This window comes from Panthera onca, chromosome A1 (assembly GCF_046562875.1).
Source record: "Panthera onca isolate mPanOnc1 chromosome A1, mPanOnc1 haplotype 2, whole genome shotgun sequence".
Lineage (NCBI taxonomy): Eukaryota > Metazoa > Chordata > Mammalia > Carnivora > Felidae > Panthera > Panthera onca.
This window is the reverse complement of record NC_138339.1, coordinates 231764379-231791987: the sequence shown is the minus strand read 5'-3', so window position 1 is coordinate 231791987 and position 27609 is coordinate 231764379. Positions and strand designations below refer to the sequence as shown.

Genomic DNA, 27609 nt, shown 5'->3' with positions numbered 1-27609 from the left:
CCAAAAAGACCCACTGCGCCACTCACACCCTGGAAGGAGCCAGCCACTTTGGCAGAAAGACAAACCAGGAACCAAGAGCCAGATCTACTGGGTGTGGGTGTACCTCCTCACTTCGCATCTCTGTGCAATGGGATAGTGCCTGCCCCATGGGGCTAGGAGGGGCCATTATTAAAGGAGAAAATACAGAAAACCAACAGCATGGTGTATATGCATGTAAGTTTCCTTCGAGGCTCCCCTTTTCTTTATCAGGAGCCCCTGGAATATCACATCACTCCAAAGGTTCTGTGGGCACTGATTTCAGCTTCAAAACTGTCCTCTTGGTGAGGAACCTGATATTTGAGAAGATAACCTGATAATCTCCTCTGAGCCTCTGAGGCTGCAATATTTATAAACTCATACGGCACTTGACCCCAGCAACACCCTCAATATCTCCTGGAAAATAGGAGCACACTTCATAAGACACTGATACTAAGGGATTCTCATTTCCCCGAGAATTCCCAGGCGAAGATACCCGGACAATGAATTTCCAGGACTAAGAAAGTCACCTGGCTTATACCACGCACGAAGATGTCACCCCACCCAAGTCTACTCAGGGACATTCAGAAAAGGGGCAATGTGAACAGCTCTGAAGAAACAGTACGTGTTCCACGCCCTGCCCAATCAGAGGGCAATAATAATAAAATAATTCAACTTTTTGAGAATTCCATCACATCCTCTGTACAACCGGCCTCCCCCTTAAGTCAAAAGGGCAGTCATCTGGCAGTAATCCAGGTTCCGATGGTGAAAACCAAACATGAAAAGGGCCAGCTCCAACTTCTCACAGACCAATGCAACTCAAGATATTTCCCTGAGGACTCAACAGTTAAAATACTGGCATGTGGAATTCTTACCAGCAATGGCACCTGAGGTCAACGTGGCGATTATTGGTGTTTTGGTCCTATCGTTGATTTTGGCCAAAAATTTAAACAGCAGTCCATCTTCAGCCATGGCATAGATAACTCGAGGCATGGGGAACATGGAACCTAAAAGACTAGACGGGAGAAAGAGGCAAAGCACACCTGTGACACCAACTCCTCGGGAAAAAAGGCACCAAATGTGACCACTGTGTGGTTTGCCATGACGCACACCACCGAGAGGGAGCCCTGAACTTCTCGCCAAGAGCTGCCACCCTCCAAGCCAGGTGAAGTCCACGGCTACAAGACAAATTTCAATACATCAACCCCGAAAAAAGCACTTACGGTGGCTGTGAGTCAGTGAATGGCAAATGTCTAACGTAAACAAGGGTAGGGTCTAGTCATAATTTTTATGAAAGGGAAATTCTGTATTCATTCCCACGATAACTCTAGCTCAAACAGAAAATAAAAGGACTGCTGCGTTCACGAGGATCTCTCTGTGGTTAATCAATGTTTACCAAATATTCCCTATATATACAGGCTAATAGGAATTCCAGGGGCAAAATGTTTCTTATTAAAAGGCAATTCCCTTTCTCAAGGGAGCCTCTCCTCTATGGCCAAATTACGGTGTTCAAAGAGGTGGCCTGGTCCAGAGGCCAAAGCTGGGGACAGAAAGCCAGCCTTGCTGAGCAGATGATGTTAGAAAGTGGGCCCCCGACTCTCCAGAATGAAAGATCAGTAACAGTTCGCGGTTTGGTTGATAACAACAAGGGGAGAAACCACATCATCAGGGTTGGGGTGCTGGTTCGACTTCAAGGGCAAAGAGTGACGTGAACAGCACCCCCTGTGCGTCAGGCCTCACACGGCCCGCTACAGCTTACCTTCCCAAGAGCTTCAGAGGCCTCACCTGGTAGAGAGAGCACAGAGGGAGCCGACAGCCACCGCATACTTGGCACCTTCCCAGCCCACGTGCTTGAAGGCATCGGGCAGGGGGCTGTCCTTGTCCAGGCAGAAGTACGGCATCATGAGTGTGAGGGCGGCAGACACCCCGAAGTAAGCAATAAAGCAAATCAGGAGGGAAGCGACAATCCCCACGGGGATGGCCTTCTGAGGGTTCTTGACTTCTTCACCTGGAAGCAGCAAGGAGTCAGGCCCAGGAGGGCGAGCCAGCGAGGGGCATCCCCACGAACCCAGAAGACGCCTGAAGACTTTCAGTGTCCAGAGAGCCCGTGCCCCCCATGAATGACTACCCCGCAGTGCTCAGCCCAGTGGGAAACACGGTCTTTCGGGCTTCTGGGACCCACGGGGGGGGCTCTCCCAACACAGGCCAGAAGACCCAGACGCCCAGGGATGGCGTTCTAGGCCTTTACTCCGTGGTTCAGCCAAGGAAAAGACTTGTTTTCTTTGGCAGAGAAAATTCAGGAGGCCTGATAGAGCCCAGCCTATTCAATCACAAGAAGAACAATATTTTTAATGGCCTCATTTCTCCCGGATGATGCACAGATATGAAATCAGGCTGCAGCTACGGCTGTCATGATCCCATTCTGAACATTAGTCACGTTCATGATGCAGACTTTCCTGTCAGGCGCTGCCGCTTGGGGAAGTGATAAAGGGGGGGGAAGATTAGCAGGAAGCTACAAATCTACACGGTACTCATGTGTGAAAGAGCTGCAGCCGGCACATGCCCGCAGGAAGGAAAACAGCAACCCGTGGGTAAAGTCAGTCCAGCCCATCTGACGAGAAAGGAGGACCCTCCGCCCGGGCTCCGGACGGCGGGCGGCGTACCTGTGGTGGCAATGCAGTCAAAGCCCACGAAGGCGTAGAAGCAGGTGGCTGCACCCGAGAGGACGCCAGAGAATCCGAAGGGCATGAATCCACCATCACCAGGTTTCCCTACTTTCGTGTCACTGGAAGAAAAGAGCCAAAGACCATGAACACCCACTTCACGGTCCTGAAGAGAAGCCATTCCGGTCACCCCACCCGCTGCTGGGCAGGGGCACTCCAGACCCTTAGTGAATGATTCCCGAGACAGCTGTCACCCCACCGGTCACCCGGTGGGCCACGGGCCTCTGCTTTGTGAGGCCCAGCCACAGGTGCAGTCGCTAAGCCCTTTCCAGAAGCACCTTCTAAATGTCAGCTTCGGGGAGGGGGTAGGGACTACGAGATGGGGGTGTCCAACGGGAAAGCGGGAAGAAACCAGTAAGTGAGGCCTCTCCCCCAGGACACTCAAACAAACAACATAAACTTTAGAACACAGAGCTACCAACTGGGTGCAGGGCCCCCCACCCCAGGAACCAAATGTGAAAAGTTTCCCATATTTACCAGTAACTCAGGTCTCAAAAGCAGCAGAGATACTGAGGTTAAAAAAAAAAAAAATCAACTGTGTTATTAGTCGACGAAAGCGCCTCCTAAGCCCCCACACGCACATGGTAAGCAGGGATGCCTACGTGGGTGCGGACCAGCGCCTACATGGCTCGGGCACATGGGCGGGGCTCGGGACATATCTGCCAAGGTAACAAATACCCAGTCCAACACATGTTGTAAGTCCTTTAAGATTCAGAAAATAGTTCCAAGGAAGTGAAACGTGAGTCTCTAAATAGTGTGTCCAGGCCCAGAACAGCCGCACGGAGCCCGGGGCTGGCCATCACTCAAATCATCCTGGATGGCTCCTCCAGGCCCTGCCTGTCACCAAGTGATTCTAAGCCTCATTCGCCCTGGTCCTCTGCCACCGCCTGAACATCAGCAGAACTCCCAGCCCCCTTCATCAGCCATACATTTATAGCTGGCTGCCAGGCTGCAGGCTTTCTGTCACATGGTCACCTAATACAGAGTCCCAGAGGACAACTGTCCAGCTCTGCAGAGCAAGCTGCCCCAGACCACTTGACTTCCAAACATAAGAAGAGGAATATAGAATATTCCAGTCCTACAGATGTTAGAGTTGGGTTAGCAAATTGTTGGCCAAATTTGCTTTCAGAGGGATTTATCAACTAATAAAACAGACAGCCACTTTGGGCCCAATATTTCCTAATAAAGACTGAGCCTGGTACGGATTCCTAGAGGGTTCCTGGTAACAACCTGCCACTGAGCCACTGGAAGTCAGAGCGTGAAGCCAGTCCTCAATCTGGCACCTACTACCGTTCAGTAAGTAGCAACGTGAGGGAAACCCCAAGAAACACACAAGTGATAGACGCAGGAAAAATTGTTGCTGCCAGACTCAAAGGGAAGTTGTCAGTTTAAGCTAGGACTAAAATAAACCCACGACCCAAGTACAAAAACGGCAGCCCAGGACAAGTCAGTCAGAAGCCACAGGACGCACCCACTGCATCCACACATCACAAAGAACATAGAATGCCCTGGTGGGCTGACGCCTATTATAAAAAATTTTAGGCCAAAGCCCAGAACAAAACCGCTGACAGCCAAATCCCTCAGGAGAGAGGGATGAGAAGATAAACGAGGGGCACTCACCATCGAGAGGGCTTCTGGGGGGCTCCTGGAAGACTCTTTCGACTTCCAAACATGGCTAGAACCTCAGGTCTTCGTCAAGACCCAGCTTCCCTGTAACTGCCAGGACAGACAGACAGGTGTGGAAGGCCTCCAGATGCCTACCCGCCTCCGCGGAGCCCTCTAACATCAAGGGCTATGGAACAGCCGCGAATAAGAATAAATGAGCGCTAGGACTGACGGGTTTGCTTTAACAACCGTAAGGCAGAGGCACCCACAAAGGTTTTAAGAATTCCATTTGAAGGGAAGAGGAAAGTGCAGGACATTACAAACATCAAACCCTGGAAAGAGGCCTCGCAGAAGAGGGCTAGGGCCAGAACGTGCCTTTGTCACGCGAACAGGCGAAGCGGTGACCACCGAGTGCGGAGCTGGGGATGCCTAGCAGAGCACAAGAACGGCATCCTCCCTCCCCCCTCAGGACCGCAGCGGGGCAGGACTCCGATGGAAGGGGAGCGACACAGAAAGTCTGTCCCTGCATAAACTCCCGGGGCCACCAGCAAGAGTAACCAGGTTGCCACCGACTGTGTGTCCCCTCCAGCCGGGGCCCTTCTCGACTCACTGGCCACACGGGCTCGGACACCACGTATCGACAACAAAGGACAAGGTCCTCGCGTACGAAAAGCCCTGCGGGATATGCTAGCAAGGGAAGCAGGCGAGGTGCAGAATGTACCTCTCTTTATGTGAAAAGAGAGGGGAATATACATATAAATTACGTATATGAGTTTCAAAATAAATGTAAATGTATACTTACAATTGCTTGTATTTATACAAATAAAAGCTTACACAAAAAATAGTAAAAATGATCACCTATGGCAGGGGGACAGTGAGGTAGATGAAGGAATGGGACAGAATTTCTCAGTGTAAACCTTTTTATAACATCACGACATACGAACCACGTGAAAACATTATCTACTCAAAAAATTAAGTTCAACGTTTAAGAACAGTGTGGGGATTCTGCTCTCGGTGGCAGCGTATCGCTGGGAAACCACCAAAGAGCCCATTCTACTTTGCCTCGAACCAAAACATTTTGCAAAGGCTCTTTATATAGATCAATAATTAACCCGTGATCTGCAGGCGGTGGTCGTGCCCGCTCGGCATCTGGCAACTTACACACGAAGAAATGGGGAGGCAGGATCGTGCCACCACGTGGCGAACGTCGCCTGGCGACAGAGCAGGCTGAAGCCAGATCTCAGATCGGTGTCCCCTCCCCTGCAGCCAGGGTGACCGGCTCCTGTGCATCCCACTCAACCGGTTACCCAGTCGTTAGCAAATAACTGGCAGAGGAAGGAAGGAAGAAACGTCTCGTGTTCAGAAACATCCCTGAGCCTGGGGTGAGGACTTGAGACGGAGCCTCCATGGTGGTGAGGGGGGGTCCTCCCCCTGTGTGGCCTTTTCCCACGACATCAGTGGAAAACATCCTTCACCAAGACTCAACCGCTGTCACTTCCACCCACCAACCCTGACATAAACTGCTGGTTGTCCCCAGAAGCCACACCCCCTTCTTCTCCACAGTCCTAAAACTGAATTATTCTAGGCAGACATGGGAACACCAAGAACAAAGACAACATGCTTCTCAGATTCTCCAGCTACAAGGTGGAGCCACCTGATGTAAGCAGGCCTGGTGTGTTCAAGTCCTGAGAAACATCAGGCAGGTGAAGTGGAGAGCAAGGCCGCTCTTCTACTTTTCCCATTTTCTTTCTGCTGGTGGGAGCCATCTTGGACCCTGGGGTGATCTTGGGAATGTGGGCCGTGGACAGAGCCATCAGATGGAAGAACCACCAAAGCAGTATGCCGGACTGCCTGCAGACGTTCACCTAAGAGAAGTACGCCTTTATCTTGTGGAAGCCAATGTTATTTTGGGGTTTTCATCCCAACTGAAGACAGACTATCCAACCAAACCTTCTCAGTAGGTTTCTATGCAGTGCTGTATCTTTACACTTACTACATCTGTTATCCATCTACCGGACTCTGGAGAAGAAAGCCAGAGGGAGCACGTGGCGAAGGCAATAGGGAACCAGCCAGACTGTCGCATGACATTCCTATTTCAGACCAAGAGACAGACTCCAGGTTCACGGGGGCCTTTACAGGCAGTCACGGAGAAAGCATCATAAAATCACAACCCGATGTGGTCAAACGGCCACCAAAGCCACGCAGGCTGAAGCTCCGCCATGCTCAGTGGTTTGGTCGGGAAAAACCCTATTGTTTCAGAGAGACAAGCAATTTCATGGCCATGGTCAGAAGTACAAATCTACGGCTGGGGGGTGGGGGGGGGGGGGAAGAGAAAGCAGTTTAGAGGTTTTAATAAAATAAAAGAGCAAGCTACACCCGAGACCCGCAGCACTCTACTGCAGAGGCAGTGTTCCCGAGGCTGGGGCCAGCACAGTTCATCACCACCAGGACACAAAGTGTGTGAGGACAACCAATGCTAATAAATACCATCAGCTGGCGCAAACCATCTCTTCGTAAACACAATAAAATTACATCTCGATCGACAGCCAGGAAATAAGACCTGCCATCTATATTTAATTCCTGATCTGTAAATAGCAACCAGAAAGATAGTCCCCCACGTCTCAGAAATCTACTGTTACTTCCAAGCCTATTTGGAACTGGCTTCACTCCAGGCTGAGTTAATGAGCACCAATAAATGTGGCATAAATGCGGCTCAGGAATGCTACATTAGAAATCCTCATTTCTCAGGGGTGCCCGGCTGGCTCAGTCAGTACAGCATGTGACTCTGGATCTTGGGGTCATGAGTTCAAGCCCCACAGCGGGCAGAGAGCACACTTAAAAAACAATTAAAAATCCTCATATCTCTGTAATCGATTTGAACCATTAACCACATAGTATTTCATGCATTCAATTCAATAGTTTCCTGTAGTGAACTAGTCATGCATCAATGCCTGTCCAGTGACCGGACCACTGGAAGATATGACCGGGCCCTAACCGGAGACCAAGTTCCCCATGACCGCTCGGATCCCCAGCATGGGACCTTGTTTCTCAGCCTCCCTTGCAGCTAGATGTGGCCACCTACTGGATTCCCACCAATGGAATGTTGGCAGAGGGGACACGGATCTTCCGGATCTGCCCTTGAGAGCCCTGGGCATGCTCTCTCTCACCCCCTTCCTCCTCTGGGACAGCTGGAGCTTGCCTGTGCCCACAGCCCAGGTCTGACCATGCGGAAGAGGACAACATCCTAGGGCATGACGGAACAATCAGGTCGACGACCAGGGTTCCTGAAAGCCTGTGTGCAGACAGGATGGCCAGTCAACCTGGTGTGCTCATGTCAGGATCTGAGACATCCTTTTAAAGCCACTGCATTTCAAGAGGGTCTCCTTGTCAGAGCAGTTCAACCTTTGGTCATAATTAAAGTAGAATCACAGAGAAAACCTCACTCCCCCCTTGTCCATCCTAGAGCCCTAAGATTTACCTGAAAAATCTGACAAAAAAAGATCAAAAAGAGAACATTCTAATTGGCTGGCTTTTCTTTCCTAGGTGATCTGAGCTTGCTGACGAGGCTTCAATGAGGGCCCTGAAAGAGCACAGGTCCGAGAGCAGGCCTGTCACCTGCCTCCCATCCCGGGCATCTTGAGTCAGAGACTGTAAGGGAGATGGGGCCACTGGCTTTCAGGGCTGGTGTACCCCAAGTCGAGGGTGGGAGAAAGAGACCATTATAATCACATTTCAACACTTTAGTCATTCTGAAAACCTCTGATAAAAGCCTGTGATAAAAGTTTCACATATTTCTTCCCTCTGCATTATTAATAGGAAGACATTTCAGGGTCAAGTGACATCACCATGGTTTTGCAGAGAAAATCTTCTCTGAATGTAAAACTTAGAGGTTGGTCATGAAACAGAATGTGAGGAAAAACAGATAACTTACGGAGTCTGACAAAGATCCCCAACTATGTGTAATTTTAGAATTAGAATGAAATTTGTTTTCCTGAATAGCCTCATCATACAATGTTCTGTCGAGTTCAGAGAAATGAAACCTAACACAAATGTCAAACAAATAAAACATTCTCAGCTATTTTACTGCAAAAAAAAAATTAATTCAAATTCAAATTATATTTGCTGAAAAGGCATATATATGTTCTAGCCGATTACATGCCCCCAATGCACGTGTGTATTGTTAAGTACGAATCAGTTGTCACATGCTGAGAGGAAGACGAACAACTCACTTGTTCAGGCAGAGATGATGGGATGTGTTCTTGAAATCCTCCTCCGTGAGCTGCCAGTTTTTAATCGATCCTTTCACGAATCCTGACACCATTATGAAGCCCAGGACCAGAACATTGATACAAGTGAATATTTTGTTGACCATGGCTGACTCCTTCACACCGAGAGTTAAAAGTCCTGAAAAACCACACAAACAAGAACATTTTGCCTGAGGGTGTTGACTTTGGGCCAGGCAAGTCCTTCCTGGGACAGGAACGGGGATCGGACGAGAAGGTGACTTATAAGAAGAATCTAAGTGGCACCAAACCTCCCAAGATTTCTGTGATCCTCTGGGAATGGGGCTGACTCAGTAATCTTTCTAGAGGTAGGTATCAAAATAACCCAAGTTATTTTATGGGTGGTTCATAAAGCTGTCAAAGTTGGCCTTCCAGGTCAACTCCCCTCTGGAGTTGAGGATGTCACCCAGGGGGCACCAAAGGACTGCAGAGATGGGGAGCACCACGGCCAACCACCCTGGAGAGCAAGCCCCCCACCCAGGGAAGAAGAGAAGGCCTCTCCTGGCACCCTCTCCTCCTCACTAATGTACTTTCCTGGGACTCGCCTCAGTGGGGCAGGATTTTTTTTCTCCAAGGAGGAGACACTTTGCTCAGTTTCTTGGTAGAATGAAGGGAGTTCTTCAGATGAGAAAATTATTCAGACTCACTTTGGAATGTTAGCAATGACAACTCTTGATGATTAGGGAACCACGGATCATGTGGTTCATCATCAGACTCAGTGCATGTAAAACAACGTCTAAGCTAGACTAATTATAGCTCATAAACGCACATTAAAAAATAAAGGTAAGTGATAACAATACACAGGAACCATATGACAACACTGTCTCTGAGGCTTATAGGCCACAGGATCACCTTGGGGTGAACGTGCCATTTGGGGACTTCTGTGGTTAAACTCCTGGCTAGCTAAGAAAAGCCTGGAAAGGCGTCCAGGCGACAGGTGACCACCACTTATGACTTAAAACTGTTGCCCTGCCATGTACACCTTTTACACTTAAAATACAAAATGCATTTCACGATAGATTGAATTCTGAAGTGAAGGCAATAGGAGGGAAGTGAGCAATTAATCACAGCGAATACCTCATCGTGTTCTGCCCTGTTTTCTCTTTGGCGTCCCTCCCTCTCATGTTTATGAAAATCTCACTAGTGCGAACTTGATTTCTGATACGTGTTTCTGCCAGCTGGACCAGAATACTGCTGAGACTGGCCTGTGCAAGATGATTTCAATTACATGGTGCGTAAAATAAGGCATGTTGTTTTTAAAACCCACCCAAGGGGCGCCTGGGTGGCTCGGTCGCTTAAGCATCCGGCTTCGGCTCAGGTCGTGATCTCACGGTCCGTGAGTTCGAGCCCCGCGTCAGGCTCTGTGCTGACCGCTCAGAGCCTGGAGCCTGTTTCAGATTCTGTGTCTCCGTCTCTGACCCTCCCCCGTTCATGCTCTGTCTCTGTCTCAAAAATAAACTAAAAAAAAAAATTGAAAAAAATAAAATAAAACCCATCCAAGATTTTCTAACCTCAAAGGGGAATTTATCTGCATTCAGTCTAATGCTTACACCGTAAATGCCACATAGAACAAAACTCCCATCCTCAAGGCTGAGACACAGACAAACATCACTAAGAACAAGCTGCCATCCGCTGCGTTCAAGCAATATTTGGAATTTTAAAATTCTGCACCCACAATTCTGTCAGGAGACTTACCCATTTAAAGGGCGTTTTGACAGCTGTTAGGTGTAAAACCATCTAAGACTTCTCCAACACCCCAGGCACACGGTGGTGCTCCACACCGACCTCACCCCCTACATCTTCCGGGCTGAAGAATGCCACTTTCCTTTCCAGATGCTCATCCACTGAATCAAGGGAATTTGCACTCCTGGGTCACTTGTACAAAAAGCTTGCGGCCCTCACAAAATCTTACTCCACAAACCACTACACAAACACCCGAGACGCCCCTTTAATTAAATGACATGTGGCCTTGACAGCTATTAAAGTACCTTGTGTGGACCAGAAGCCATTAAGACAAAAAAGATGTCTGTATTCGTTATAGAAACAAAAACAGAAAATGAGGGAAAAGGAGAAAGAGAAAGGGAAGAAACAGACCTAATGGGAGCCTGTCTTACCCCTCAGGCCCCTCACTGCAACCTGACGTGTGTGTGACTGTGGAGCTTTACCTGTTAAGATAAGAATTATGATCACAGCAAATATGTCTGGGTTTTCGGCCAGCACTCCGGGGGCATTCAGAGCCATGTACATCCGTGAGAACTCCCTGATGGGATTGCCAATCAGCTCGTCGAACGTCGCACTCCAGGCCCTCGCCACGCTTGAAGTACCTGCCACGAAACACAGGTACCAGAGGAAACTGAAGAAGAACGATTAACAGTATTTGTCATCGAGCTCAGCTCCGCTTCCGCGCGGGGGTCACAGATGACGCGCTGGAACTTGGCGGTGGCAGCCGGACCCCGGTCTGTGCTAGCTCGGAAATGAGACTCGATTAGTGTTTGCAGTGAAGTGAGAAGCTTTAAGGGCAGGCTTCACGGGCCTGGAAAGAAACACAACTTCCCATCACAACCCAATGTGAGCACGTATACTGTGTCCCAAATCTACGACTGACTAACAAACGTTTTACAAAACGGCGTTATGACCCTTATCGCCCGAGACACGCTCTGATGGTATGTATTCAACTCTACATACTTTATTTTGTTACTGAAAGAAATACTGGTGGCAAACCATAGCATCGATTTTGAGATCCACTCACGGGGTGCGGTCGGCAGCCGGGGACACCCGGCTCAGGAAGCTCCTTTTCCAAGACCCTGGGACAACAGAGCTGATGGTCCCCATCCACAGGTGAACGCTGTTCTCCCAGCAGGAGGGGACCCACCCAGGCTGACCCTCATGCTCAGCGACAAAGTCACCGGCTCACCCCGGAGCGGGCGTCAACCCGCCTCTGCCACTTGTGTGCCCAGACTGGACTCGCACCGCCTGACTCGGGGGCCACGGGTCCCCAGGTGTCTGACCACAGACAACGCCAGCTCCACGCCCCCGCCATGAAGACCACAATCAGATGCGGCCCCACAAATGCCAACGACTGTTGACTGCGCTCTCCTCCTATCAACCTGAGTAAAGTCACCGCTTTTCCAGGAAATGTCACTAAAATTCCAGTACTCACATAGAGCATTTTCCTTTGTTTTCAAAGGGGGCCTTATTGGTGACTGTGGTCTGGATCACCCAGAGGATTTGGCTAAAGGGAACTACAGAGACGCGATGTTGTCATTTGCTATCTTGCCGAGTATTTTTCCATCGACTCAAAAATTTAACCATGTTTCTTCATCCTCAGCATCTAGTCTATTATGACTTCTGTCCATCAAGGCCACAGCCCCAGTGAAGAAAACTGGTCTCCCCACCACCTCCCCGACAGAGGCCAGCTCTCTGCTGATCAGACTCTGAAGCCTGCTGTGCAGGGTGAGGGGTTGCCCAGCCTTCCTTCCTGGCCTACCCCACTCCCTATCTCTGAAACATGGCTAAAAAAAAAGAGAAAGAGAGAGAGAGAGACACACACACACACACACACACACACACACACACACACACACACATTTGCTAGGAAAAACGGCCCTTCCCTAAAAGCTAAAGCTGAGAATGCATGAGTCAGTCCCCTACAAGCAAACAGCACTCTGGCAAATAATCTTTCATTTGTCAGTGTGGAAGCCGTGGACAATTCATGCCCGTGGTTCTGCTTTAGGCCCAGGTAAATCCTCTGGGAGCATAACAGCCCATTTCAGACAGCTATGTTCCCACTCAGAGACTTGAGCTTGTACGAGCATTTGCAGTTGTAAGTTGTGCTGTTGTACTGAAGAAAAAAAAAAAAAACCCACATTATTAGGAATTTTATTTTTGAACTTAGAAGCGTGAGCTATTGTGGCTGCCGTTAGGTACCACAGTCACTGAAAAGAAAGGGAAGGTGCTGCTCAGAGAGCCCGGGGGGAGCCCTCTGCCAGCTGGCCTGGGCAAGTGGCAGTGGGGGCCGAGGGGAGCACCCAGAGGGCAGCACACGGCCCCCTACAACATTCCCAGTGCGGGGGACGCAGGAGCGAGCCAGGACCCGCTCACCACATCCTCCTGTGTTTTGATGATATTACAGAAAGCTTGCTGAAATACAGGTAGAATGTTTAGTGGCTATTTATATTTCTACTTTTAGGAACTGGCCATTCATATCCTTTGGTTATTCTTATATTCAGGTGTTTGTCTCTTTTAAGTTGATATGTTCAACTCTGGTTGTATTCAAAATACAAACAACATAAAGAGAAACACCTTCTCACCTACCAAATTGAGAAGACTTTATATTTTTAGTGTCTTTGTTGGTTTCTTGTTTCTAATGTCAGTGCCCAGAGTCAGCAAATACGTGAGGAAAGGGGCCCCTGGCCATCTGGAGGATCACAGATAACACGGGCCTTAAAAATATATAAGCCTAAGGGGCGCATGGGTGGCTCAGTTGGTTAAGCGCCAGCCTTTGGCTCAGGTCACGATCTTAGGGTTTATGAGTTCGAGCCCTACATTGGGCTCTCTGAGCAGAGCCCACTTCTGATCCTCTGTCCCCCTCTCTCTCTGCCCCTGCCCCACTTACACTCTCTCTCTCTTAAAACTAAATAAATTAACTTAAAGGAAAAAAAGAACGGCTGACATGCTCAACACCAAAAAAACATACACAGGCCTGGGGCACCTGGGTGGCTCAGTCGAGTCAGCTCAGGTCATGATCTCATGGTTTCTGGGTTCAAGCCCTGTGTCGGGATCTGCCCTGGTAGCACAGAGCTTGCTTGGGATTCTCTCTCTCCGTCTCTCTCTGCCCCTCACCTCCTTGTGTTCTCTTTCTCAAAATAAATAAACATTTTTTTAAAATATGCAGCCCACTGACCTAGACATTCTGCTTCTTAAGACCATTTTAAAAGAAAAAGAAATCATGTCTATGCCCGAAGACATTAAGTGATTAACTGTTTACAACAATAATAACACAACTGGAAACAATCTAAATACCCTACAAAGACATCTAAAAAATTATGCTATATAGAGAAAACTATATAAGGATATACACTCATTTGGAATAATACTGCAGAAAAATCCTTAATACTGTAAGAAATGCTTACTATACATTGCTTTATCAGTCAAGAGAAATACTGGACAAAAAAAATACATTTCTGTTTACAAAAATATTAACAACAGCTAGATCCCTAAACTCTTATGAACAGAGATTGTCTTATTCCTCCCTTGGGTCCCTAATATCTAGCATAATGTCTGGCACAGGGGATGGACTCAATGAATATTTGTTGAAAGAATGAATGAATAAGAATTAATTTCTCTGGGTTGTTACACTGGGCAATGTCTACCTTCTGCATTGCGCTTTTCTATATTTCCCAAGTTTTCTCTATCAGTGGTATGTTTACGCTAGTAATTGTAATCAAAAATACTAAAAGGGACTACGCTCTTTTCAGTAACAACAGCTTCCCATTGATTCTACATCTCTTGTGTTAACAGGACTGACCTCCTGGTTGGTCTGGCTTATCGTCACTAACAGTCCGATGCGCCTGATAGTTAAAAACAGGGGCACAGACCAGAAAGAGCAGCGATACCCAAAGGCTGCCCCCTCCTTTCATAAAAGGGAAAGGGAACATGTACAACAACAACAGTCAAGGGAGGATGCTAGACTCTTCGAGAGGAGTTAGACTCAGTCCATTTGGAGAGCAAAGCAGAGTATGGCCCGCCGTTTGGAGGTGAAAACAGCAGAGGGGTAAGGGAGCGGGCTCCAGGCTTCCTGGGACGTACCAATGATGTAGGAGAGGATTAAGTTCCAACCAGTAATGAAGGCCCAGAGCTCCCCGACGGTGACGTAGCTGTAGAGGTAGGCCGAGCCTGTCTTGGGGACCCGAGCCCCAAACTCTCCATAGCAGAGGCCGGCCAGCACTGAGGCCAGCGCTGCGATCAGGAAGGAGATGACGATGGCAGGGCCCGCGTCCTCACGGGCCACAGCTCCGGCCAGGACATACACGCCGGCACCCAGCGTGCTGCCCACCCCGAGCGCCACCAGGTCAAAAGTGTTCAGGCAGCGAGAGAGCCGGCTCTCTTCCCGGCTGCAGTCCACAACCTTCCGGCGCAGCATCTGATGGCCAATGCCGAGCAGAACTTTGCACCCCATTGTGCTGATCAAATCTGCGGGAGAAAGAGAATGGAAGCGCTCGTTATTGCCTTTCATTCCACCCGTTAACCTCATCTTATCACAACACAGACGGCCACCATGTCCTTCACTCTCATTTACCGCTAAAATGTTGTAAATCTCAGAATTCCACAGCTGGCTGTCAGAACATCCACCGGCAACTTGGCCCAGTCTCAGGCTTACCCAGCATGGATAGAAATGCCCCGGAGGCCAGTCTACCCAGCTGCCTGGACTTTGAGGTCTCTGAGCTTCCACATTTACTTCAGTTCTCAATTGACAGCCTTCTATGGACAGAAATTACACAGTATGAGAAACACAAATTAATGGCATTGTTCTTTTCCTCACTAATCACACAATGCACCATGAAAAAGAAGATAGTATTCCAAGTGGAATGCTACGGAAGGCAAACCGATCCAAACCCAGAGGCCTTGAATAGCAATGACGATGCCTTTTCAGACCTTTCTGAGATCCCGAGGGCAAGAACCAAGCTGCTTCCACTTTTAAGTTAACACAGAGTTAGGTACAGAGCAGAAAAAATTGTTGAATTATTACAAGTTAGGGTTTTTTTGTAACTGTTACCACTCCAAGAAGCCCTTTTCTTCTGGGCCAAATATTAGCCAAATGTACTACATGATACGCTTCTGAGCACAAATCAAGAGAGGGCACGTGCTCACCAATGGCTTATGTCCCCCAACCTATTTCACCCGGAACAAGCCCAGTGTGGGGCCCCAGGATGAGTGCACATCATGGACAGCATCCCAGGCCAGCATTCCAATCCCTCTCCTATAACACACAGGCCAATCCTGCCTGGGCAGCTCATCCCAAGGGGGCGAAGAGGGCCAGCGGGCACTTGGCCAGGATATTAGCGCCCACCCTCAAACACATGGAACGTAACCCCCCAGACTTAAGGGGATTGCCCACATGACTTCCCTCCATAGAAGGCAGTCTGGAAAGGGCAGAAAAGAGTGGAGAAACCTAACCAACACTACCTCAGCCAGGGGGCCATGGTAAACAATGATAAACATTTGATTAGGTGATGTGACGGGAAGGGCACTTGATGTCTCTGATCTTTCTCCCCAAACCCATCACCCCAGTCTAATCATGAGAATAATATCAGAACAATGACAGATACGTTCTATAAAACACCTGACCAGTGTTCCTCGTAACTGTCAGGTCCTTAAGAACAAGGGAAGGTCAAGAAACTGTCACAGCCAAGAGGAGCCCTAAGGGAGACATGACAACTAAATGTAATGTGCGATCCTGAAGTAGAAAAAGGGTAAGGGGAAAACTAAGGAAATCTAAATAAAGTACAAGTATCAATATCGGGTCATTAGTTATAACCGATCATCCACATGAAGGCAAGGTGCTAACAACAGAGGAAACAAACAGAGGTGTGGAGTATATGGGAACTCTTTTTTCTATACTCACAATTTTTCTATAAATCTAAAACTGTTCTAAACTGGAGAGTTTATTTTTAAAAAACACCATGTGGGGGGAAGCTATCACCATGACTTTTAGCTACCGAGGTACAAAAAAAATATCACTGCTTTTTCATCTTTATCATCAACTGGCGTTTATTGACCCAACCTTGCTACAATGAAGTCACCGGAAAACAAAATAACCTAAACAGAAAACGGCAGACCTAGCAAAGTCCACACCTAACCACCTAGAAGACCTGACCTGCTCACCCACACCCTGTGACCTCAGCCTCCGGACGCAGTTTGGTCTGGCACCCTCCCGGCCCCAGCCAGGACCCTCTGTGTCGTCACACAGGAACAGGGGTGGGCCTCTCCATACTTCATCTGACCGACCAAGAGTAAAAAAAAAAAAATGTTGATCTCAGGACTCAGGAAGTTTTCAGGTAGGATGAGGAGTAACAGTCACGTGTTCTGATCCCCTTGTTCTAAAGATGAAGAAAAATGACTCAGAGAGCCAAGGGTCGAACAGGGTCATGGCGCTGGGAAGGCACAGTGGCCCAAGTGCTCATCTAGGGCTCCAGCATTCCAGGTGGGAAGGAAATGACATCACTGTGCAGTGAGGTGGGGAGGATGTGGGGAGGAAATGAGGAAAGACGACATTATTTGTGGAGCCACAGTGGGGCAGGAAGACCCCAGACACCAGGGTGTGACAGGAGCTGAAAAGGGCAGGGGCTGCGAACAAGGGAAGAGCAGGCACAGAGACCAGTGGCTCACCAGTCTGTTTCAGGCCACATGCTGCTTCCGAGGTGCCCCAGGACAGCAGCGAGCGATACCCGGGCAAGACAGGTTTCCCAGACAGTCAAGATGAGGCCCTCAGTGACCTCAGGTCCTGGAGAAGGCCCCAGCTCTGCTGAGAGAGCCCAGGGCGTGATTCCTCCCGACCCACCTTTTCTTTTCCTCCTTATAGGATTTAGCTGGATTTACTCAACTCGGATTGTAAATCACAACAAAGCTTTTAGGAAGCAATTGCTCGGAAAATGAACTAAAGATGCACCATTTCAACACCACCGCTGGCAGAAAAAGCAGCGCTTGGGGCTGTGCAGAATGCCTGTAAAATAACTTCTCGCCATCATTTTTGGCAGGGCGGGGAGTATGTGAAGTAGACAGGAATCTCAAACGGAAGCGGAGTGTGAAAGGTCCTGGACTGCTGTGCACTTGCGCGGTTTTCAAGCTGATCGGTAAACGCAACTGACATGTAGAGAGCGCCTCCCTGCTCCCCACCCCCTCCTAGATGTAGTCTGGTTAATAATAAGTAGATTCTCTCCCCCAAACAATAAAAGCCAGTGCGAGGCAAAGACATACTTAAACAGCATCCTCTTTCCTCGGCCTCGCAAAGCAACCCGGGGGCCCAGAGGGCTATGACGAGCCTGCCTTCCCCTGAAGGACAGACACATCTGTCTCTGTAATTTACACTCCTTTCTCCGAAGCTTGTTGTCTGGGGCAGAAGGAAAGGCTGCTGGAGCCCAGACACAAGCCAGGAACACACTCTGCACCTCCTTAGGACGGAAGGCGAACGAGAGCCCAGTGATCACCTCAGGCCGAAGTGACCCACCAAGACGTGCGGAGCTGCGCCCGGGGCCCCAGGTGCCTGTGTGTCGCCAGCACCCGGTGGGGGGGGGGGGGGGGGGGCGCATCCACCAGCCAAACACCCGCCCCAAGAACTCACTTCCTAATGCTGGGAGCTCAGCACCGTCTTCAAAACAAAGGGGGCAGGTTACTGCACACAGAAATTTAGACACAGACATTGGTTTTCAAACAAAACGTGGAAAGAGAACTCTGTTGAGAGTACAAAACGTGACCAGACAGACGCAGTTCTTTTCTTTTAAATAGGCACGCAGTGGCTCTTGTCTCTGGGGACAGTCCTCAGCTGTTCCTCGCCCCCCAGCAGTCCTGGGGAAAGTGGTCTGTGAACCACCGCATGGGGAGCACAGCGTGGACCCTGACAGGACACCAACCTCCCACCATTTTTACCTTGGTTACTTTGCTTTGCTTTTCTTCTTTTTCAGTCTTTATTACTGAAGGACAGTTGACACGCAATGTTCTATCAGGACCTTGGTTATCACTGGAAGTACTTACTGCTTGGTTATCTGGGGAAAGGGTAGTAAGCTCAGGGAAGACACTGGAATAAAAATGCAGTCAAATGCTGCTGGGGGGCCCAGAGTTGATAGCCCAGGGAAGGAAGGGTCTCCAGTTAGTTTCTACTTTCCAGGATAGCTGAAAATGAGATACCCACCATGTCCATGTTTATTTTTAAGAAATATCCTTCCTATCTCCTTAGAAGTAGCATAAAATTACATTCTCCAAGTGGCATCATCTGTCAGGATTTTGTACACATTATGCTACCACTTATGTTCGTGCTGAGACCCTAAAGCTCGTCATCCAACCAACAGTGAGACTAAATAATACTTATCTGTACAAAACGAATCTAGCCATTCAACTCCCTGCAATGGGGGTTGTCATGGCCTTCCTGCTGTGGGGGCTTAGACAGAAAGTTGCCACAGTGCTTGGAAAGCATTACCTGAAAATTAGGCTATCCTTTCTCGCGGGGAGGAATCTGCACAATGGTCAACACCTACACTTTATTTGAGGTTTTGACAGAAATCTTGCAACAGCGAGAGTCTCAGATCTGTCTTACCCCCTGCTCACTTGTTACTAAAGAGCACTTACCTCAGGTGGTATATCCCCTAATAGAAGCAAAGAAAATGTGTCTCTTTCCCATGGAAATTCTCACTCCGAGTTGTATTCTAGTAATCACCGTGTAGCAATAGGAGTAAAATGATCCAGTGGGTCAGGATTGTGGACATAAACGCTGTTTTGAAGAGGTCTGATAAAGGTGGGAAGATGGGAATGTATGACTTTTTTCAGTCTCAAACTTAATTAAGGCTTGAGGTAGGGAGGGAAGGGATAAGATATAGGCCTTTATACTAAGTTCGTAAACGCCGTCCTTTGAAGAAAATCTTAGCACTGAAATCTTTACTAGGTTAATGCTTTCACTGCCCCTTTTCAGTGGTCTTCAGAATGGCCCGGGCCCCAGATGATCTGCTTCTCCCCCCCCCCCCCCCCCCCCCCCCCGCCCCTGCCAGGGGGAGCCATCCAGAGTGAAATCCATGTGAAATCTACCACTCCCACACCACCTACACACACTGGGGCCTGCCTCCATAGCAGGCAAGAGGCAGAAGGTCCTTGCCAGGTGCTGGCCTTGTGGGGCACCACTAACGGGTGGGCACACAGAGCCTATTAAGTGGCTTCAGCTTCCCTAAAGCGTGAGCAGCTGGCCCATCACGCGGCGGGGGGTGTGGCTGCCCCAAGGCACCTGGAGGGCCACAGAGGGCCTGCAAGTCCAACATGGAAGGGAACGGACTGCTCACAACCATGACCTGCAACCAGGCAGCAGAAGAGGTCCAAGAAAAGAGCGTTCTAGGACGCGGGCTGTGGTGGGAGAAGGCGAGACTCCCAGGGAGGAAAACAACCTGCTTTGGAGGAAGTACTCTTGCTTTCAACGTCGGATCCACATCCCCCAGACGTTAGGAGACCCAGAAACAAGAAGTTAAATTAAAACAAAACAAAACAAAACCAGAGTGTAAACAGGACCAGCAGACCACTAAAGATGGAGATGTGAAGAAGCACGCAAGGAGCCATGAAACGAGGTGCAAATGACAGAACCGAACCAGAAGTATGGGGCCGGGTGGCGGGTCAAGAGCGATGCAGCAAGCAGGCGACGGTCAGGGTTTGCCGTAGGGGCTGACTCACAACCACGCGTCCTCCTGGGGTAAGTGGGAGTCCATCAGCCTGCGGTGAGAGATGACTTCAGAACCTGGACTCTTCTAAAGCCCCCAGGCAAACAAGGGACATGCTGGGGATCTAACTGAATTCCACCAAAGATCACTGATCTCACACTGTTTTGATGCCCTGTGCTCGACCCAGTCAGGGTTTATGGAAATGCAGAAAGCCACAGTCCTACCCCAGGAAGCAGAGTGTGGGGGCGGGAAGAAATGAGCACACATGACGGCTCCGGGAGCTGGGCCCACAGGGTGACGGGACTCCAGAGGAGGTAGAAATGTACCTCAAAGGCCACTTCAGGTTTCCCCTGCTATCCGTTCCTATGGAATCTTTCGTGAGTGAAATGGGTTAAAGCAAAGAAACAATAACCATTAATCTTTATGGAAAAATTTTTGAGCATTCCCAGACCCAAAAGAATCACCTCTGTTAGGCTTTTCTGACACCCTAGCTAGGACACATCTTGTTAACAGATGCACAAAGTAGGTCGAGATAAAGCAGAGATGCTCACAGACACAGTTCAGAGCTCTGGTGAGGCTTGATGCAGGGGACAATTCCTGGGGAAAGAGCGTGGCTCTGGGCACTCTGGATCTGAGCAGCCTCTGTAACAGCTCGCTGCAAAACAAATGCTGAATGCTGTTCTGGCTTTTCGCCTTCTTTTGTATAAGCAAAACTCTTCCAATTACGGCTAACAAAAACCAGGTAGGTCCTCGTAACGGCGAAGCGTATGCACAATGCAAACCTTCAAAGAGTGTGGGACACCTGTGCTTTCACGGGAAAAGAGGTGTGGTCTCATCAAGCAAGGACAGAGGCATAAAGTCCACAGGTCCGCCTACGAGTGTGCTTGCTTCCATCAGAAGCTCAGTCAGAAAGATGCTTTATGCTTTTCTATCACAACCCACAGCTAACGTGGCTTCTCACTGGCACGGGCGGGCACAAGATCCAAGGTGATCGCCGAATCTCACGGTGCCCAACAGTCCTCCAGACCTTGGTGACTTTAACACCTTGGCCATCTCAGAAAAAGCCCCAGCAGCCCTGCCGCCCATGGCCTACCTCCTTCTACTGATGCAACAGGGCTAAATGCAGAAAGCTGCCAGAGGCCCCGTCAACAGCAATGTACACAGCCCGACACACGGCCATAAGCTCTAAGTCTGCAGAGCGGAGCTGCTGGACAGAGGGGTGGCGGGGAGGCAGGAAGGCAGAGGTTCTGCCTCAGTGCCGACTTCCAGGCAACAGGGGGACAGGCCCAGAAGGAGGAGGCCACGGGGACCCCGCTCAGGTGCATGCCGATCCGGGCAGGACAGCTTCCAGGCACAGGGCGGGAGGCAGCCAGGGAACAGCACACTACTCAAGGAGCTTCCAGTGCAGAAACGGCAAAGAACAAGGCAAACGAGGATGGAGAGACTGACCGTGAGCACAGCACCAGCCTCGCAGCCCGCCAGGAAGCACTAAGGAGCGAGGAACCTGGCTCCACGGTGGCCATAAGTGGTGTCACCACCCCACGAGCTCGCACCTCGCAGAGGACCAAGCAGATAACCCTTGGGGCTGAGAATGGACAATGCTGTTAATCAAAGAACTCAAACAAGATCTGTCAAGTACAAAACTGTTGCCGAAATGGTGTGCAGGCAGAGAAGTGTTTTCAATAGCTTTAATGTCCTGGGAAAACATCAAGCAAACAAGTATATTATTATGTATATTGTCCCAGTGAGTATGTTGGGGGGGAGAGGTGTATGTGTAAAGTACCAAATTACTGAGATTACCTTTCAGATTATGGGTTGTTTTCTTCTTTTCTGTATTTGCCATACTATCTGTAATGAGATGTGCTACTTTTTTAAAGCAGAAAATAACAATAGTAATAACGACTAACGTTTGGGGCACTGGCCAAACGAAAGGTCCCTTCCATAAATTCACGTATTTCACCTTCACACCACTTTATCTGGCCAGCAATACTCTGCATTCCAGAAAAAAGGGAACCCAGCATTACCAGACTCAGGAATTCTCAACCCTGGCTGCACAGGAGGATCACGTGGGGAGGTTTTTTAAATAAACCACGACGCCTGGCCTACCACAGATCAAGTCACTTCTGTCACATTCCCCCAGGTAACTGGCCCAAGGGCACGTAGTCAGCGAAAGATGAAGCAGGGGCTCGAACCCAAGTCTTTCTGCCCCAAAGCCCCGCACTGTCCTCTGAAGCGGGCTCTCCGGGTGTAGGGGAGGGGCGCGGAGGGCGTGGCGAGGTTGTAGACAAGTGGGGACAGATGGCCCAGCTGACTGGCGGACAGGAGAGCCCCCGATGCGTCCCACCTGAAGGGCCGCATCCTAACCCGCCTCCGTCCCCCAGCACCCAGGAGGCGTCATGACGTGCAGAGCACCCGCAGGGGACATGCGGGAAGCATCGGCTGACTTAAATGGTAAGAAACTGACAGGAAACTTCATCGTAGGTAATCACCACCATAACTATCAATAGCTTATGAGGGTCTCTCAATCAAAGGAGATTTTGTTGGCTGAAGAGTTCATGGTTTCACTTGCTAAAGAGCACCTTTCTGTTTCTCTAAACGAATATAAATGTAAAAAGCTGCCAGCTGCCAGCTGTCTACTAATTTGAAACAGTTCCCGTTTTCTTCACAGATACTTTCTGCTATGGGGTGTATTCTATCTCCCACCTTCCTTCTCGCCCCAGCTGAGGACAGCTTTCCCACTCCACTGGGGGACAGCTTGAGTACCCGTGACACCCTCTGCCTAGGGTTTTCTGAGGTCCAAATTCATATCTTTAAGTCAGGATTTGGGGTCTCTGTTTCCACATCTAAAGGTGAGGCAGTACTGCTGTCCTACCATCGCAGGGTGCTAATGAGGGTCAAATGAGATGATGCATTAGGGAACACACTGGAAGGCCAAATTCATTCTTCTTCGAATGCCAAGAGCTCCTGTTTTTGCCACGCTGGTAGGCCCTAATTCCTCGTATTTCTAATCTTTCTTCAACATCTCGGTTTGTCAGCTGTCTCTGCCTCCGAAAGCAGAAGCACACAACCCTATCAGTGAAGGGCTCCCGTCACGACAGCTGTTGTCCCTCTTGAGCGGAGGCTGTGCCACAGATGCTGTTGTCTTCTTCACTAGGCTCAAATCTTTTCAACATTGTCCACTCAACTTGAAGAAGGACATAAAAAACAAGAAGCCAATGGGAGAACTGTTAGGGACATTTTCACAAAACCCAGACACGATCTAGAAATGCTCCTTCTTAAGCCGGCAGGATGTGATTAGACAGTATTTGGGTCTCTGGACGGTGTTTCCATCACTCAGGAAGGTTGTGCTGTATCAGGAGAGATGCCCTGACCCTGTGTACAGAACTGCGTTACAACAAAAACATGTGTTCTCTCGGGAGGTCAGAGCTTCTTTGCCACATGCCTTTAATCACACTTACTTCTGTAGTGTGTAACGAAAGTGTTCTGGATCTGCAATCTGAAGCCAGGTGACCTACAAACTCTGTGGGCAGGTCCAGGGGGAGACCTGCCATTGCCTGTCTAGTACAGTGTTGATTAACCAGAACTAAACAGAAGCCTGGTCCTAAGGAGCAGGAGATTTCATAAAATCGGCTTTATATGAGCTGTAAAGCACTTCATTTGGGCCTTAAAAACTGTTGTACATTTGGCTCTCGAATGGAAAAGAAATATCTTAAAGAAAGTTCCCCTCAGATTAGAATTCAGACTTACTACCACAACATTGCCTCTTTAATTCTCTAGGCCTCTAAGGTATCCTGAAAGACAAGAGTTTTCCATGGCTCTTTCCAGAAGCATCCTCTGTTTCCAAAAGCACAAGGAAAACTGGCATCTGGAACCACCACAAGGCAGAGGATCCTACGCAAAACTCATCTTTCACCGCATGTTCACCCAGACCAATAGTTTTCCGTTTACTAATGCATTCACCCGACAAAGCCAGGCAGTTCACTGATTTAGACTCCAAGCTCCTGTAATTTCCGCCCTCCCCCATCTTCCCATGGTCACAAGCAATTGTGTGGAAATAACCTGGAATTTCTAGAAAACGCACTGGTTCCAAAATAGACAAAGAAGCGGTGAAAAACCAGGTCCAGCTCCCTGAACTGAGCTGGAGAGCAGCCGCACAGGGGGCTGGGGTCCGCCGGAAGCAACCAACATTCTACACCAGCTCCTCAAAAGACACATACGAGTTCATTTAATCCACATCAGAGACCATCAATAGCAATTGTTACTCCTCTCATGAGAGTAAGAGTGGAGTTCAGGCGGCAGGTCCTGTTGCCCACAGTCACCTAACCTGCATGCGGTAGAGCCAGGATTTGGCCTAGGTCACCAGATTCCAGAAACCCTACTCTATGCCAGCTGCCAAACGGATTCCACTTTGACCAGGCCTATTCCCCCCTGCTGTCAACGATTCTTCATGTGTCACCTGGTCCTACAAATAAAAGATTCACAAGAGTTAAGGGACACCCTCTTCCTGAATGATAATTCCTCTGCAAAAATTAAGTCAGTTATTCACATGGTGGAGTGAATCAACGGACTCCACCCATTGGCCAAGACCCACTGGCTTCGAGTCAATAAGGAGCTTTATCTAAGGAAAAGTGAGTAATTTGGGTTGCAGGGCCCAACCAGGGCTTCAGGCAGCATTCCGGAAAGCACACAGACAGCAAGGCTTAGAAAAGTATGAAAGGAAACAACCAGCCAAAGAAGATGGATTAAGCTTATGCTGGAGATATTACATCCTGATAACAGTGGAGAGAAAGTGTCAAAAAAAGCCCCACAAAAACCCATGTATAGCATCCCTGAGAAATAATAACATACTGAATATGAGTTTTTATAAAGAATGGTCTAGAAAGAAAACTGAAATAGGTGTTTCTCAACAGGGGACTTAGGGCATTTTTTTAGATTCTGCATTTTGACAATTTTCTCTAGAAGTGTGGTACTGCTTCTGAGTTAAGGAGAAGGAAATATTCTAATAAAACCAACAAACAAATAAGTGGAAAAAAAGGAAGGCATAAGGTCCAAAGACAAGTTGAACCATGTCAGGAGTCTATCTGGAGATGTGGACAATTGAGTACATGGGGTTTCATTATGCTTTCTCTCTACATTTGTGCACATTTGGAAATTTCCAGAAGTGAATGTGAAAAGAAAGGAATTCATCCAGGTCTGACCCAGAAAACAAAGAGGAAATTCTTCAGCAACCTGTATCAGGGCCAGGATAGCCCCTCAGCACTGTTAGCCATGGCCACATATTAGTTAAATAGTCTTTTATGTAGGATTAGGTTGAAACATATAAAATCGTCAGTATTCAGCTATGTTTTACATAAAAACAGCCTAGAGCAAAGAATCCGTAATCGGCAGGCCTGGTCTTACCTCTTAGCAGTCTCGTTCCTATATAGACTTGGGTCTGTATCATACACGGGGAATGAGACTGAAATCAGAAAAGGTAGCATGAGTTCCAAAGAACAGTTCCAAGAAAAAAGGAGTGATTCGTAGGTTATTCAGAAGCTGGCAGCTGCTGAAACAGAGACACCTGTAGGGAAAGAGAGAGGCTTGTAGCCTGTGTTTGTGCTACACGCTATGAGGGACACAAGCACAGTGTTGTGGTTCATCTGTCACCACTGGGCGGGCTGTGGCCCCACAGGGGAGGTAAGGCACAGGCCTGCAGAACCGCCGGGAGCACACAGGTGAGGCTGGCTGTGCGGAGCAGAGCGGGAGGGCAGGGCAGGACGGTCCATTTACAGGAGTCTTGCACGGCCAGCTGAGGGATTTATACTCAGACCTAAAAATTTTAAGCAAAAGAAGGACATCAAAAAAATATTTTCTTGGGAGGCTTGATCTGGTCTTATTGTGAAGGACAGACCAGAGCGGGAAACAGCACCAGGACAGCTCACTGCTCGTGGCTCAGCCTTCTTTCTTTGGGGGACAAATTCAATTATATTTGTCTTTTGAGCATGATATTTTAATCCAACTAATAAAGCACTTTTGAGCAAACAAATGCTATAATCTTTGATATTTACCTGCCGTTTGCTCCCTGTTTTTTCCTCAAAGAGCCCTGAAATACACACGCTCCTCACACCCAAAGTTACCATGGGAATTATCTATGTGGTGTATCATGCACAAATAATCCCTAAGCAGGAAATGGCTTCCTACACCCATATCTCACAGGCAGCCAAAATTTCAGGCCTTCATCCCCAAAGAAAAGCATGTAAAAGTTGAAAGAAACACCATAGCCTTCTCGTGTCATTTGCCACCTCACCTGTCTTGGGTCCAAACAACTACCTGCCGCGCTTTTGGACCACGAGGTATTTTTTTTATGTCATATGCTGGGAGGAAACACCCTAGTGCGTAGTGACAGGACAGTCTCAGCACAGACAGCACAGCCGAGAATGTGCTTCTCGTGGCCTGAAAGGACTCTGAGGCACCAGAAGCAAATGGCCAGTGCCGCAAGGGTGTGTGCATACCAGAACGCTGGACCGAACGGTCAAAGCCAGGGGAGGCCTGGCAGAGGGTCAGGCCAAAGTCAGAGGTGGACAAAGCAGCCCGCAAAGTCGGACCAACGGAGTTACTCCCACTGGGCAAGAGAGCCGGACGGCAGCATTAGGTGTGCAGGGGCTCTTTTAGCAGGTCAGACCACAGGTGCATCGTCCGTCACAGGCAGCGCCACCTGCTGTGTTGTAACGCAAGACCCCAGTGCAATACCGTAACCGCACTGTCCTACAGAACGCTACCCGAATTCAACCCCGGCGCCTGTCAATACGACAGCATCCAATTATCCAGGACCACATTCTCCTTTACAAACAACGCCAGAAAACTGCAGCTGGGTTCCGAGGCGGGTCACAGACAGCAGCAACTTAAGCCAACATTCCTGATGTAGAACCACGCACTCTGGGCATCCACCGCCCGGCAGGGACAGTGAGGGCAGGAGAATACCCAAATTGGTTAGAAGAATAAATGGACCCTTTAGGGTCGTGACCCTTTAACAGATTTAAAATCGTGGATCACCGTGGAAAAAAGAAAGAGGCAAAACGGTTTCCCACAAAAATGGATAGCAGACGGGAACCACTCCTCAAGGAGCAAGGAAAGGCATTCAGGGGTACGCGGCCTCTAAGGTGGCCCCGTGATCCACTCCCGGTATCTCCTGGAGTGTGTGTAGAACTGGGACTTGCTTCCAGTCAACAGAACATGGCGACGGTGCTGGCCGTCACCCCGCGGAGCTTACGTGACGTGAGCTCCATCTTGCTGGCGTCCTCCTCGTCGGCTTAATGAACCCGGAGGCCACGCCAGGAACACCCATATGGCAATGAGTGTGGCCTCCGGGTCGGCCAGAGAGAGGCCAGGGCCCCGGGTCGTACAGTCATGAGGACATGGATCTGCCCAACAACCTGAGGGAGCGTAGAAGCGGATTCTACCCCAGCCATGCTTCCAGATGAGAACCAAACCCTAGTCAACACGTTGACTGCAGCCTCGTGAGCCAGGCCGGGCCCTGACTTCTGACCACAGGAGCAATGGAACGATAGATGCGTGTTGTTTAGGCCTCTACGT

At 49.1% G+C, this 27609-nt stretch overlaps 1 protein-coding gene across 7 annotated transcripts in view; it reads right to left on the bottom strand.

The window, feature by feature from the left end:
- The window catches only part of SLC7A1 (solute carrier family 7 member 1), an 80880-nt gene that overhangs the window by 11672 nt on the left and 41599 nt on the right, over window positions 1–27609 (bottom strand). For all 7 annotated transcript variants that reach the window (XM_078443256.2, XM_078443300.2, XM_078443330.2 and 4 more), the window contains 6 exons: window positions 14435–14818; window positions 10792–10950; window positions 8573–8747; window positions 2679–2800; window positions 1801–2023; window positions 891–1030 (listed from right to left, as the gene is read on the bottom strand). In XM_078443256.2, the coding sequence (XP_078299382.1) occupies window positions 891–1030; window positions 1801–2023; window positions 2679–2800; window positions 8573–8747; window positions 10792–10950; window positions 14435–14804 (1189 nt within the window). In that variant the 5' untranslated portion in view covers window positions 14805–14818. The remainder of the gene's footprint in view (window positions 1–890; window positions 1031–1800; window positions 2024–2678; window positions 2801–8572; window positions 8748–10791; window positions 10951–14434; window positions 14819–27609) is intronic.